At 52.2% G+C, this 14,655-nt stretch overlaps 1 protein-coding gene across 1 annotated transcript; it reads right to left on the minus strand.

Moving 5' to 3' along the window:
- Window positions 1–7,393: 7,393 nt before the first annotated feature.
- On the minus strand, window positions 7,394–9,710 carry CAMP (cathelicidin antimicrobial peptide). The gene is made up of 4 exons (XM_006732991.3): window positions 9,384–9,710; window positions 8,621–8,728; window positions 8,412–8,483; window positions 7,394–7,592 (listed from the first exon to the last, which is right to left on the minus strand). Exons 1-4 carry the CDS (start codon window positions 9,579–9,581, stop codon window positions 7,455–7,457), a joined length of 516 nt encoding a protein of 171 aa, XP_006733054.2. The 5' UTR covers window positions 9,582–9,710; the 3' UTR covers window positions 7,394–7,454.
- Between the last annotated feature and the right edge of the window lie 4,945 nt (window positions 9,711–14,655).

Below are 14,655 nucleotides of genomic sequence, written 5' to 3' on the forward strand. Positions count from 1 at the left end.
GCCTGGGTGGCTCAGTTGGTTAAGCGACTGCCTTCGGCTCAGGTCATGATCCCGGAGTCCCGGGATCGAGTCCCGCATCGGGCTCCCTGCTCAGCAGGGAGCCTGCTTCTCCCTCTGACCCTCCCCCCTCTCATGTGCTCTCTGTCTCTCTCATTCTCTCTGTCTCAAATAAATAAATAAAATCTTTAAAAAAAAAAAAGTTAAAAATAGGACTACTCTATGATCCAGTAATCACGCTACCAGATATTAACCCCCAAAATACAAAAACACTAATTCAAAGGGATACATGCACTCCATGTTTAGAGCAGCATTATTTACAATAGCCAAATTATGGAAGCAGCCCAGGTGCCCATCAATAGATGAATGGATAAAGAAGATGTAGTATTTACATATAATGGAATATTATTCAGCCATAAAAAAGAATGAAATCTTGCCATTTGCACTGACATGGACAGAGCTAGAGAGTATAATGCTAAGCAAAATATGTCAGTCAGAGAAAGACAAATACCATATGATTTCATTCATATGTGAAATTTAAGAAACAAAACAATCAAAGGGGAGAAAAAAGAGACAAACCAAGAAACAGACTCAACTATAGAGAATAAACTGATGGTTACCAGAGGGGAGGTGGGTAGGGGGGTGGGTGAAATAGGTGATGGGGATTAAGGAGTGCAGTCGTCATGATGAGGACTGGGTGATGTATGGAAGTGTTGTACACCTGAAACTAATATATTGTCTGTTAACTATACTGGAATTAAAATTTTTAATTAAATACATAAACTTGGGGCGCCTGGGTGGCTCAGTTGGTTAAGCGACTGCCTTCGGCCCAGGTCATGATCCTGGAGTCCTGGGATCGAGTCCCGCATCGGGCTCCCTGCTCTGCAGCGAGTCTGCTCCTCCCTCTGACCCTCCCCCCTCTCATGTGCTCTCTCTCTCATTCTCTCTCAAATAAATAAATAAAATCTTTTAAAATAAATACATAAATAAATACATACATAAACTTGTGTTTGATGGGGAAATATTTCAGACTTCTTCAGTGTTTAGTTACAAATTAATTAAAAGTAAATTTTAAAATGTAGTTCCTCAGTAGCACTCGCCGCAACAGGTGGTCCACAGTCACTTGCGGCCAGTGGCTGTGAGAGCAGAGAGTGCTGACGGTCCCCCGGAGGGAGGCGGGCCGGAGATTCCGGGCGGCGGCTGTTAGCACCATGGACAGTGTACAGGAGCGCCCAGCCTCAACCGCCGCACACCCTGACGGCCAGCGGAGGCCTCGGATACCGCGGACACCAGCTCGGCGCCTGAGGTCCGAGTGCGGCAGAAAGCAGGCGGTCACCTCCTCTCTCCCTGTCCCTTCGCCAGACCGAAGGCCACCTGGCCGGCCGACTCACCGTGAGCCGCCGAACCCGGGGCAGAGCCCACGCCTGGGCTGACAGGAAGGCGAGGCGGGGGCGAGGCGGGGGCGAGGCGGGGGCGGCAGCGGTGACAGTGGCAGAGGCAAGTCGAAGGAGAACCGCGCAGAGATCCCCGGGGCCGCCTGCGGCGTCAGAAGGAGGAGGGGATTCTAAAGGAAGTGCGTCACTGTGCGGCGAGCAGCCTGCCGGGAAGCGTAGTTCAGAAGCAGAACGCTCCTCTGGCAGTAAGCCCCTCCAGTTCTTAGATGTGATCCCACGTGCTGGGAGCCGTCACCGCGTGTGAACAGTGCCATGACCTCATGTAATCAGGACCATGACGTCACATGATCAGAGCCATTGGCCCCAAGTGATGGGAACTGTGACCCCACTAACAGTGACTGTGACCCCCACATGCTGGGGCCGTGATGCACGAAATCAGGGCGTGCAGCCCCTGTGCTAAGGCCCCTGACCCGACTTGATCAGAGCCTTGACCCCATGTCCTCGGGGGCTGTGACCACCGCCTTGCTCAGAGCAGTCACCCCTATAGTGCTCAGGGCCTATTCTCCAAAGCAGGACCCAACTTCACTGGGGTCTGGACCGTAGGTCTTTGTGGCCGGGACCCCATGTCCTCATGTGGAAACCCAGCTTCAGGTGGTATTGACCCCACATACGTGGGGTTGTTACCCCTCATGCAGGGTATGACAAGGTGGCATGTCATTAGCCATCTTTTATAAATTAGGTGTAGATAAGTCAGTGAGTTAGATGGATGGAATAATTTGAGGGGGTGGCTAAGTGATTTCCATTCTTCCTGTTAAAAAACTATGGAAGGAAAAGGGAAAGGGGGAAGGAGAGGGCGAAGGGAAATCATGGCTCTGACCACAGTCGGATCGGTTTTGTGATATATTAGGGATGGGAGAGATTTTAGCAGTCTCTCCTCTGCTGTCCTGCCCACCACTCCCTTGCAGCGTATTCAATAAACTTCTATCTCAATCAATCAATCCATAGGATGGGAGAGATTTTAATGCCACTTTCTCAGTGCCATGACCACAGGTGACCAGAGCCCTGACCCACCTCATCAGGACCATGACCTCCACATGCTCAGGGCCGTGACCCCCCTTCTCCCGGCTGTGAGGAGGCTCTGACCTGCCCTCAGGAGGGAGGCGGCAGGCACCTGCACCCTGCTGCGGGATGGAGAGGGTCCTGCAGGTCTTGGATCCCGGAGCAGCCAGACAAGTTGGGGAGGGAGTGTGAAGGACTTATTTTTCCCTCACGCTCTCCATGTTTTTTAGTGACCTTTGATTCTCTCAGATTATCTCATATTAAGCAATATAATATGGCCGTTGAAGACACTGAATTTGCAATCCAAAAGAACTGAGGGAAAATCCAAACCCCACCAATTGCTCACTTTGGAGTCTTAGTTTCCCATCATCGAAATGTAAATGAGGTGTCCTCTGTCCACTCAACACACTGCCTCTTGGATACAAGGAAGGAGGCTTAAAAAATCATATCTCCTCAGGCAGTTTAATTGGGATTTCCTTTGTAAATAAAGCTGAGTATTTCAAACTAGCCTGGTTCAAACAAAAAAACTCAGCATATTCTTGTGTTCTGATGTGACTACATATTAGGTAAAGAGATCAGATTCAAAATCAGGTTGTAATTACAGACGTTATGCCGTCATTATTGTGGAAATACTACAGAATTATTATCCCAAGAAGGAATGGAATAATGTAACTTAGGGACTGGATGGATTAAGCGTGTCTACGGGAGAAAGTGTGCCCACAGCTCCAGCCTGAGACAGCCTTACCCAGGAGCCTCCTTCACCCTATGCGGACAAGGATAACCACGGCCGCTCCAGCCACCTCCCCCACTCACCCAACCCTCCCAAAGCCTTTCCCTGTCTGCATCCCTGGGACTTTGGATCTGGAACATCAACCAGGAACACTCCCAGGGTCGGGGAGGTATTGATGGGTCTGAGCTCCGCTGTGCTCCTTGGGTGACAAGAGCAGCATCCGGGTGCAGACGGCAGGGGGTGGGGCTAAGCTGGCAGACAGGAAGGGCGCGAGCAAGACCCAGGATGGCTCTGAAGCTGGACTTTGGCAATGGGCAAGAAAACTGTCCTCTCTTTTAACAACTGTAGCTGAGGCTTGCCAATTTGCACCCTATTCAGATTTTGGAATCCGACTAGTCATGTGAAATTTCCATTCCCTAGCATGCAATGGGTCATGCAATAAAGATCGTGCCATGATTGGGTGAGACTGTGCTATATTTAGCTCGCCAAACTCTTTTCAGGCAATTTAAGAAAATCTGTCTATCCTGGAGAAGTTATTTGACTTTTTCCTACCTTGTGTGAGGTTTCTTTTTTCCCTGTTTTGTTTTGTTTTGGTTTGGTTTTTTCCCCATGTGGGACGTGGGGAGGTTACCCTTTATCTTCCTGAAGGAAGAGGCGGGGAAGGAGAGGAGCAGACATTCCCAGTGGCTAACTTCGCTGGAGGCTTCCAAGTGCCCCCTCCCTGCTCTTGACCAAGGCTCCAGGAGCCCTGGAAGCAGCCCATGGGGCTACAGGTTCAGCTCGAGGAAATTCCTTCTGGCTCCTTGTGAAACCACCACCTCTGGTTCAGCTGTCCAGCCCACCCTGGACCTCCCACAGAATGCTCCTCTTGGCCCAACTCCCTGCATACTAATGGCTTGTTTGGATTGCTTCTTCACCTCAGGTTTTTCTTCTGGATTCCACAGGCTCCCCTAACTCGGTTTTTTGCCCCAGGCCAAAGATGCAGTACCCCAGGCTCCTGAGGTGGTCAGCCAGACCAGCCCCAGGGCCCCAGAACCAGCTGCAGGAACCAGGGCCCCAGAACCAGACCACAGAGTCCCCTCAGAACCACGCTGATGTACACATCCTCATCCTTACAAACAGGATCTGGCCAGACTAGAAACAGGCACTTGGTATCTTTCAAATGCCACAAAGGCCTTTGTGAACAGGGAGGACCATTGGTGGTCAGAAAAACCATCAGGCTGACTGGCTCCAACATTGAAAGAGGGGAAAACACCTCCTGCCCCACTGAGCACACTCAACCATCCTCATCTCATAAAAGCCATGAACCCATGTGCTCTGAGGCCGAAGCTCATATTATGGGTCAGTCCAAAAGGCTAAAGACAGACCCATGGAGACACCCTACTGATTTATTTAGTTGTTTAGAGATACTTATACCGATCAAAAGCTTTAAGGAACTATTTATTTATTGGAGAGAGAGAGAGTGTGTGTGGGTGTGCAGGGGGGGCGGTGCAGAGGGAGAGAAACTCAAGCAGGCTCCATGCTGAACACAGAGCCTGATACAGGGCTCAATCTCATGACCCTGAGATCATGACCTGAGCTGAAATCAAGAGTCAGACGCTCAACTGACTGAGCCACCCAGGTGCCCCCAATCAAGAGCTTTAAAAACAAAAACAAACAAAAATCCCAAAACTGGCACTGAGATCACAAGTAGAAAATATTGCTCATCTTTGGAGCGACACAGTGACATTCCACACTAGGTGAGCAGATGCGGACAAGGCCAAACACCACTCATCTCTGCTCACCGGCGGCATGTGGCTGGTTACAAGGCACCGTTAATGCCCCTGACCTGCTGTGTGTCCTGGGGCTGCTCCAGTGAATGTGGCCCCAAACTCTGAGTTCCTATCAGTGATTTTCACCACGAGACCACAGCTAGGCAATATGCTTCCTCTGCCTCGTGTTTAAAGACATTCCAGTCTTGGCTCACCAAAGTCATCCTTGGAATCACCAGAAAATACAGGTTCCCCATCAGCCAAACCTCTCCCCTTAAGGAAAGAGAGGGACTGCCATTTCTCCGGTGCCTATTATGCGTTCTGGAGGCGGCAGCCCACAGCTTCGGTAACTGATACAGGTCAATGTCACCAGCTACTCTGATCTTGTCTGTTTGGGGTGGTTCCTCTGATCACAAACATCTGTGGGGGCCATCTTCCCCTAAAAGGACCAGGCTAAAAGCATGGGTCCTGAATCCATGCTTTTGCCCCCAAACCAGCCACAAGGAGCAAAGACCATCCAAGGAGCAGTTAAATGATTGACTCTAAAGCAACTACAAAAATAATCTAAGTAAAATATTGATTATAGATTCTAATAGGTGGGTACATGTACAATTCTTTCAATGGTTCTGCATGCTTAACTACTTTTTAATTTTTTATTTTATTGTTTTTTCAGTGAGCTCAATGCCCAATGTGGTGCTCAAACTCACCACCCCGAGATCAAGAGTCACATGCTCTACCGACTGAGCCAGCCAGGTGCCCCTGCTTAGCTACTTTTTAAATAAAATATTGAGAAAAATTTGAAAACTAAATAAATCACACAAAGATGAACACCTTTGATGGAAGAGAGAAACCTATTTCCTAAAGCAAGAGCCTTTTCAGATCCCTGTAATCAGAGAGGACCGTGTCCCTTCACTAAGACAATTAACTCTGATTTCCAGGGTGATCACAACGATGGCCCACAACAGGGCATGGGAACTCAGTAACTGATGAACAGTGGCTGTCACAGAAGGGAAGGTCGAGTGGAGCCCACTCAACATGGGCCCGCTTGGGAAGGTGGGAGCCACTGGAAGCAGAAAACCTTAGCGTGACCTGCTCACCAGGAAGAAGCAAGTATGACAGATAACAAAGGCAATGCTATGTGATATCCTGCTTCCTGTTGCTCTCAGAGCAGGATGACTATGTCTTATTTTCGGTTGGCCCAGAAGCAGATCTAAGACAAGGACGCAAGGGGAAGGAGTTTATTTGGCAGGCAAAGAGAGAAAGCAGCAGTGGGAGCACAAGGAAGTGAGACAGAGAAGGAACAGAAGCCAGAACAGGATGTGTTAATAAACAGGTCATCGCTGTGGGCGACAGGGGCACAACCAGCTGGGGACCTGGGTGATGTGTAACCCATCTTGGAGTGGACTCACCCAAGGAGCAAGGAAGAGAAAATATTTTTCCACCAACTCCCACCAGTCTTTGGTTGAGGCTGCTCCCTGGAGTGCCCTAGTGCCCAACTCCCCTAGCAAAGAGCCACAGGTACTTCTAGTCAGCTACTGAATGGCAAGTGGGCAAGACGTTGACAGTGTCTGAAACACCCATGTCTCTCCTAGCCAGAGCTCTTCAGCCTGCCGAGCAAGATTCTTGCTTTTAATTGGTGCCGAATGTTGGTACCATTTGATCCCTAAACACAAGCCCCCAACTTAAATCTGCTACCCAGCTAAAGAAAGTGTTTGCCAATGCCAGAGGAGATGCCAGGAGCGATAGTCTTTTCCAAAGTTAAGATTTTCTTTCTTTTTTTTTTCTTTTAAGATTTTTTATTTATTTATTTGACAGAGAGAGAGAGAGAGACAGTGAGAGAGGGAACACAAGCAGGGGGAGTGGCAGGCAGAGGGAGAAGCAGGCTTCCTGCTGAGCAGGGAGCCGGACAGGGGACTCGATCCCAGGACCCTGGGATCATGACTGGAGCTGAAGGCAGACGCTTAACGACTGAGCAACCTAGGTGCCCCCAGAGTTAAGATTTTCATTAAGATTTTCAAGGGGAATTGGAAATTTATGGGAATTGTACCAGCAGGCTGACCTTAGAACCCAGCCAGCCAGGAGACTGAACTGTGCCTCTGTGTTTCACAAAATGCCTGGCCCCTCCCTCAGCTGTCACCTCCATAGGAGCAGGAACAGCTCTGCAGTCTCTCCACTCCCACTACACTCAGGGTAGATCTCCTGAATCACTACTGGATGTTCAACGAGGATGGTGGGAGGCATTTGAAGGGCATGGGGAAGAACCCGGAGAATGGAGGCACTATCCTGGCCCTCCTGGCCCTACAGCCTCACCCCAAGCCCTTCTGGATGGCCTAGCTGTCCCCACTTTTGTGTTTTACATGGATGCGTGTTCACGCACACACGCACAAGTCCTCCCAGAATTGAGGATTCGGTCGTGGTAAGTGGGAGGAGGCAAGATAAGTAAAATTGAAGCTTGGAGGAAGTTGCTTTCACAAAAATTTATTTTTCAGGGTCCAGAAGCCTGAGCCAGGGCAAAGCAGACCCTTAGGACACTTTCCCGGGCCGAAGATTCTTTAAAATGTCCTGGATTCGCCTGTCACGTCTATTAATCCTTCCGCCAATCTTCTGCCTCCATCTCCTGATGAGATCACGCAGCCGGCCAAATCTCTTGACTCCCATGATCTGTGCATCAGAAGGAAGCAGTTTCTTTATGGGGGCTGGGCTGGACCCAGGGTCAAGACAAGACCCCCCCCCAGACACCCCTCTTCTTGGGCCACCCCAAGAGCCTTGAGGCTCCAGTTCATCCTCTGGCTATAACCTTCAGAGTGTGTGGTTGATTGAATCCCTACACCCACAAACAGATGAAGAAACTGGCCCAGAGATGGCAGGGGGCTTCCCAGGGTCTCACAGATGAAAGCTCATTACTCAAAGGGGCTCTCAAGCATCAACAGGAGTCAGAATCCCCTGGAGGGTTTGTTAAAGTACAAATTGCTGGGCCCCACCGCAGAATCTGATTCTGTAGGTCTGAGTGGGGCCTGAGAATTTGCATTTCTAACAAATTCCCAGATTCTCAGGACCACACTTTGAGAACCGCTGTTCTAAGGGATTGCAGAGACAGTCCTGGAGACCTGAGGCTCAGGTTGAGGGAGAAGCCCAGGGTAGGAGGGGCTTTCTCTGCCTGGATGCCACAGTGGTTAATTGGCCCATAGGATGGGGTGCTTGGGTGGCTCAGTTGGTTAAACCGCTGCCTTCAGCTCAGGTCATGATTCCAGAGTCCTGGGATCGAGCCCCGCATCGGGCTCCCTGCTCATGCAGGAAGCCTGCTTCTCCCTCTGCCTGCTGCTCCCCCTGATTGTGCTCTTTCTCTCTCTCTCTCTCTCTCGCTATCTCTCTCTGTGTGTCAAATAAATAAATAAAATCTTTAAAAAAAAAAATTGGCCCATAGGATGTTCTATGCACCACCACCCCATCAACCCCTGCAACCCAGAAGGGGCCACTCACCTCATCACAGCTGATGTCAAAGTAGTCCCTGTCTGAGTCCAGGATGACTGTCCCATCACAGTGTTTCACCAGCTGAGAAGAGGAGGCTCCAGGTCAAATTGGAACCCTTGTGCCATAACCTCCCAGCCTCACCCCAGTGGCTGGAAATATTCCCAGGAGGCCACTTGTTTAGCTCCCAGGGGGGCATCTGCCAGCACCCCCAGCCTCACCCCATTGTCCTTGAAATCACACTGCTCCAGGGGCTGCTGTGTCGTCTTGGGACACACAGTCTCCTTCACGGTGAAGCTCACAGGCTTTGGGATGTTCGGGTTCTCGTCCTGGTCAAGAGAGGAAGTGGGAAGACCAGACTCAGGCTCATGCTTGCCTTCTCTAATCTGTATTCCTGCCCACCCCTCCCCCAACCCCTGCGCCCCCCACCAACCTCCCAACTAAGAGAGCAGCCTTTCAACAGCCCCTGCTATGTGCCTGGCACTGGCTCTGAGCTAAGGCACAGAGGTGAGGACAGAGCCCATTCCTGCCCTCACCAAGCTGAGAGAGCATGAGCGGACCTCAGACAAGCTCTAATGAGTAGCACCTCCCCCTTAGGGGGCCACAGGAAAGCAGGGGCCTCCTGGAGGCAAAGAAATTGCCACTGGAATCTCAAGGCTGAGCAGAGCCCTTCCCTGGGCAGGGAAGTCACATCCCAGAGCCAGTAATCCCACTCTTATCCCTGGAACTTCCAGAAGGCTGAAAGGGAGTGGCACTTCTTCACCCAGTAGAGATTCCAAGGCAAGAAGCATTCATGCTGGTGGGGGGGGGGGGGGAGGGGAGCACACAGCTGTGGGAAGGTTTCCTGGAAGAGGTGGGACCGCACTTAAAGGGAGAAAAGCCTTCCTGACGTGAGCAAAGCATGAACAAAGGGAGGGACAGTACGGCCAAGACTGGCTGGCTGGAGCAGAGCCTCCCTCCCCACTGCCCCCCTCTTCCACTCACTCCCTGAAGCTGTGAGTCCAGCTGCAGGAGACGGTAGAGATTCTCCTCCGAGGACCGCTGGTTTAAGCTATCCACAACATGGAGCACAGCCTCCCTGTAGCTAAGGGTCCGGGAGGTGGCCGGAGTGATCACCAGGCCCAGCAGCAGTAGCAACAGTGACCACCGCCCCAGGGAGGGGCTGTCCCTCTGGGTCTCCATGGTCCCCAAGTCGGCCTCCTCCCAACCTGCAGGTCCCTCCTTTATGCCAGCCTGGGCCTCATGTCTTCATCCTGCCTGCCAGGATGCGGGCTGAGGCTTGCCTCAGCCCCTGTTGTTGTTGCCTCACGGGGCTCCCTGGGCAGTGGGCAAGTCCTCCTCATGTGCAACTAAAGAAATAGTTTCTCCATCTCCCTGACAATGTGTTGGCCTCTGCTGGGCCCCACAGGGGAGTGTCATTGCAGGCGTTTCCCAAGAGAGTTGAGTCCTCCCGGAGAAAAAGGGAGACAGGCAACCGTCCAACACCCTTCTCCCCAGATGACCTCCTCAGGAATCACGGTAACATAGTGTATTCACCACTCCATCTCCAGCCTAGGCACTGCCTTGCACCCAGTAGGCACGCAGCTAATGTTTGATGAATGAATAACAGTAGCCACCGCTCATCTAGAGCCTGACCCACCCAGTCAGTCCTAAGGGAGACCTTCAAGGCCACACCATATTGTTCTCTGGACCCGGCCCTCAGCCAGTTCAGGGGCTCAGCTCTGGCTGTCCCCCCGTCCTGGGTTCTTCTCCACTGCCTTTCTCAGTCTAAAAATGGCCCCAGCTACCACCAGTGTGGCCCATTGCCTTGGCTCCTCCCCACTCGAGCCTGAGGAAGGGTCATCTACCTTCATGGACCCCCTTCTTGACTCTCTCTCACACTCAAGGCCACTGCAGCCTGGCCAGCCCTCGCTGGAGGCAGTGGTCTCTCCCAAGGCTTGGCTTTACCTGCGAACGCACCGAAGACTGCTACTCCATTGTCCCCTGACGCCAGTCTCCTGGTTTTCCGCTCACCTCCCTGGTACTCCTTCTCAGTCTCCTCCAGGGACCCTTCTCTTAATGTGGGGGGCTGCTTCTCTTCCCAGTCCTCGCAGCCCCCTGGGGACACCCCCTCTCGGGACACCCGTTATCAGAGACAGACCTGGTCTGTATCTCTAAGTTCAAGACTCCCATGAATACCCCTGCTTGTCCCCGCCAGGTCACCTGGCCTGCTGTTTTGCTCAGTGCCATTGCATGAACCCTGAGATGAAACCTTGGGGAGTGCCCTACCTGCTCCTTCTTCCTGGGGACACTCCCTTCTGACCTCCCCCATGGTCCTTGTCCTGGTTTCTACCATCATCTTCTCTCCTCTGAAGTGTGACCATAATCTCCAGACTCCACTTTCTCTAGGTTCCAGGCTCTCCCCAGACCACAATCTACCATCCACAGCAATATTCCAGGGACTCTTTCAAACCCCTGCCTTTAGGAGCCCACACGCCTCCTGGGCTGGTATCAGAACCTGGAGTCTTGTTGCTCCCCGTTGCCCTCACCCGCAGTCCTGCACACCCCAGGCACCAGGATGCCCCATATACTCCAACTGCTCAGACTCCTCTGAGACGCCTTCTCTTTCTCGACCTCTGCACCTGATCCCTCTGCTTGGCATGCCCTTCCACCTTGTGAAGACTTCCCCGACCTCCAACCAGACACAGCAACCTCCTCCTCTTGGCTCCTCTTTACTTCCTCCAGAAAGTCTCCTCTGAATTGACCCCAAATGACTCTCTGTCCAGTGCTCTGGTTGAGACACCAGGCTGGGGTGGCTGTTTCTTGGGGGTGGAGAGAGCACCACTGGGAGAAATGATCAGCCAAAGTGACAGAGACGTTCAGAGGCCATGAGGCAAATGCCAGTCCCAACTCTCCTGTGGCATGGCCGTGAGGCTGCGAGGCCTGGGGTAGCTCCTGACTCCAGTGGCCCATGGGGCTCTTGGGGGCTCGGGTGGGGAACCTCGGAAGGTGGCAGACTAGATTCATGCCACTGGTTGCGCATTCAGCCTTGGGAAAAGGGAGGAGGAATGGGCTGCTGTGCAACCTAGTTTCGCAGGCCAGCTGTTGCCCAGTGGCCTCTTGGTCAAGCAGGGCTTCACACTGGGGCCTTTTATAGCGGTTCCGCCCAGACTCCGCAGTTCCCACTTAGCACCTTTGTCTCCCCTGCAGGACTGTACTGCCAGAATGGGGGGTCCTGAGCACCATCCTTTCCTAGCTGTGTGACTTGGAGCAAGTTGCTTTGTTTTCCTGGGCCTCAATGGGTTCTCCTCATCTTTAGGATGGGGATTACATGGCCCGCAGTGTCTGCACAGGGACGCATGTGACCGTGAGTGCGAAAGTGCATGTGTCCTGTCAAGTCTTGCACTCCCAGGGCATTTTTGTGAGTGAGGCCAGGGTCAAGTCTCCTTGCTCTGCAATTACTCGAGCTCAACTGTTCCCCAACAGATGCATGCCCACACGCAGGTTTGGGAGCTGTGCCCTCCTTGCCAACACCGCCACCCACTGCCCCAGGCCCCTGTTACATTTCTCCTCGGAGTCAGCCTCTCCAGGAGGTCTGGCCCAGTGTCACCCCCAGTTGGCATCCTCTACGATGCACCCCACACCCAGCACCAGGATGGGAGGCAGCTCTCCAACCTTACCTTTAGTCTCAGGCTGGTCCCCGGGGTAGGGCTACCTATCTCCTTAGGCAAGAGTCATGAAGGCCTGAGCTGCCCCCTCAGACTTGGACTCCCCAAGCCACCCCTTCTGTCTAGCTTCCCCCCAGGGCTTCCCAAATGTGACAAGTTTGTCCCACAGACAGAGGCTCCCGAGGGCAAGACTCTGCATTCCCTTCATCCCACAGGTTCCCCAGGGGACAGAACCCATTTCATCTTTGGACACCTCTCAGGACCCAGCACCGGGCTCTGCCTTCAGAGGGATCCAGCAGCCAGCGGGTCCAGAGCCAGGTTTAGAAAACATCTGTCAAAAGAAAAGTTGCACATCATGGGGGTGGTGATGGGTAATTTCTAGCAAATACGCCTTTGTTTCCTGGAGTGATTCCCAAGAGGGGCCTGGGACATGGTGTCCCAGGAAGCTCTGTCCAGCCAGAAGGGGGAAACCCAGATATTGCCCGGATTTCAGCTTCTAGGGCCCATCTGTCTTCCCCTGGTGGTGGTTGCAAGGTGGAGAGCGGGGGCAGGAAGTGTCAAACCAAAGCATGTTCTTCCTGAGAAAGGCCAAGGCAGCTGTGGGCAATCACACCCTGTACTGTGCAAGAATACCCACCCTGGGCCAGGGACCCATTGCAAAATCAGATTTCCCATCTCCACATTTGCCGCCAATGAGGAAGATGAGACCTTCAGCTTCCTGACCTGGGCAGCCCCTCCTGCTTGCCTGGTGACCTTGCCCAGCTCCATTCCCCATTCCCAGACTCTCCCCTTGTCAGTGATCCATAAACCCTGTGCAGCTCCAACATTTCTGTGCCTCCAGGTGGCTGGGGCCGGTGCAGCAGAAGAGGAGCCAGCCGCCTGATGAACCTCCCTCTTTCAGCCTTCCCTTCCAGCCCCCCGCAACCAGGGGCCCCCAGAGTGATGTGACTGAAGTCAGGACTGGTCCGTGACCACCGTCTTCCCCTCTCTCATGCGGGCCGGGCAGCATGCACCTGTGGCTGTAGGGATTGGGAAGCAGGTGCCTGCTCCCAAATCAACTCTTTTTTGTTGTAATAGCTTTACTGAGATATGACTGACATGCCACACAGTTCACCCATTTAAAGTGTAAAGTTGATGATTTTTAGGATATTCACAGAGTTGTGCAACCAGCACCACAGTCAATTTTAGAACATTTTCATCATCCCCAAAAGAACCCGCTTGGAGGGGCACCTGGGTGGCTCAGTCGGTTAAGCATCCGACTCTTGATTTCTGCTCAGGTCATGGTCTCAGGGTCCTGAGGCTGAGCCCTATCTCAGGCTCTGCACTCAGCAGCGAGTCTGCTTGAGATTCTCTCTCCCCCTCCCTCTGCCCCTCCCCCTGCTCGCTTGCATGCTCTCTCTGTCTCTCTCCCTAAAATAAATAAATAAATCTTAAGAAAAAGAAAAGAAAACCCTGTTAGCAGTCACTCCCCATTCCCCCCACCAAGCTGCACCCCCAGCCCTAGGCAACCACTAATTTACTTTCTGTCTCTATGAATTTTCCTATTCTGAACATTTCATATAAACAGTTTGGCTTCTTTCATTTAGCATAACGTTTTCAAGGTTTATCCATGATGCGGCATGTATTGGTACTTCATTTCTAGAGCCAAATCATATTCCATTGTATTCCATTCCATTTTGTTTACCCACATATCAATGGATGGACATTTGAGGTGTTTCTACTTTTTGGTTATTACAGGTAATTCTTTTTTTTTTTTAAGGTTTTATTTATCTATTTGACGGAGAGAGACACAGTGAAAGAGGGAACACAAGCAGGGGGAGTGCGAGAGGGAGAAGCAGGCTTCCCGCGGAGCCGGGAGCCCGATGCGGGGCTCGATCCCAGGACCCTGGGATCATGACCTGAGCCGAAGGCAGATGCTTAACGAACTGAGCCACCCAGGCGCCCCTGGTTATTACAAGTAGTTCTAATTGACTCTTTTTTCTTAAGATTTTATTTATTTTGAGAGAGAGAGAGAGAGAGAAAACACGCAAGTTGGGGGAGGGGCAGAAGGAGAGGGAGAAAGAGATTTGGGAGTAGACTCGGTGCCAGGGGCCGTTGAGGGGCCCAGTCCCAAGACCCCAAGATCATGACCTGAGCCGAAATCAAGAGTCAGATGCTTAACGGACTGAGCCACCCAGGAGCCCCTCTAATTGACTCCTTATGGACCACCGGGGCCAGGTTTAGCCCTCTAGCCGGGCATTCAAGGTTGTCCATCATCTGCCAACCTGTCCACCCTCCTCATTTCCTGTTCCTCCCACCTGCGTACAGAGGTCTTAAACTTTGGAACACCACACTGGCTTCTGCCTGTAAACCTTGCTACGGCGTCTCCTCTGCCCCTCCTGGGTGTCCCAGGTTCACCCCAAGGCATACCTGAACCCAATCCATCTCTCAGGTTCAGCCCAAATCACACCTCCCCCAGATGCCCTCCCTAATTGCCAATGGCCCAAAGTATACATACTGGGGCCCAAAGTATACATCCTGGTATGTCAGGTATCCCAGCCTAAGATTCCAACCCTTTTTCCTACCTCAGGTCTTCCTGACATTCCTCCCCACATCCTTTTCTGCCTGCC

This window comes from Leptonychotes weddellii, unplaced genomic scaffold, assembly GCF_054177405.1.
Source record: "Leptonychotes weddellii isolate Sample4059 unplaced genomic scaffold, ASM5417740v2 HiC_scaffold_1071, whole genome shotgun sequence".
Lineage (NCBI taxonomy): Eukaryota > Metazoa > Chordata > Mammalia > Carnivora > Phocidae > Leptonychotes > Leptonychotes weddellii.

Bases quoted from the DNA above. Each gene is read 5' to 3' on its own strand.
- CAMP (XM_006732991.3), bottom strand. From the start codon at position 9,581: ATGGAGACCCAGAGGGACAGCCCCTCCCTGGGGCGGTGGTCACTGTTG. The intron at 8,729-9,383 runs GTGAGTGGAAGA...TCTCTTGACCAG, and splicing joins TGGACTCACAGCTTCAGGGA to GACGAGAACCCGAACATCCC. The intron at 7,593-8,411 runs GTGAGTGGCCCC...TCTGATGCACAG, and splicing joins TTGACATCAGCTGTGATGAG to ATCATGGGAGTCAAGAGATT.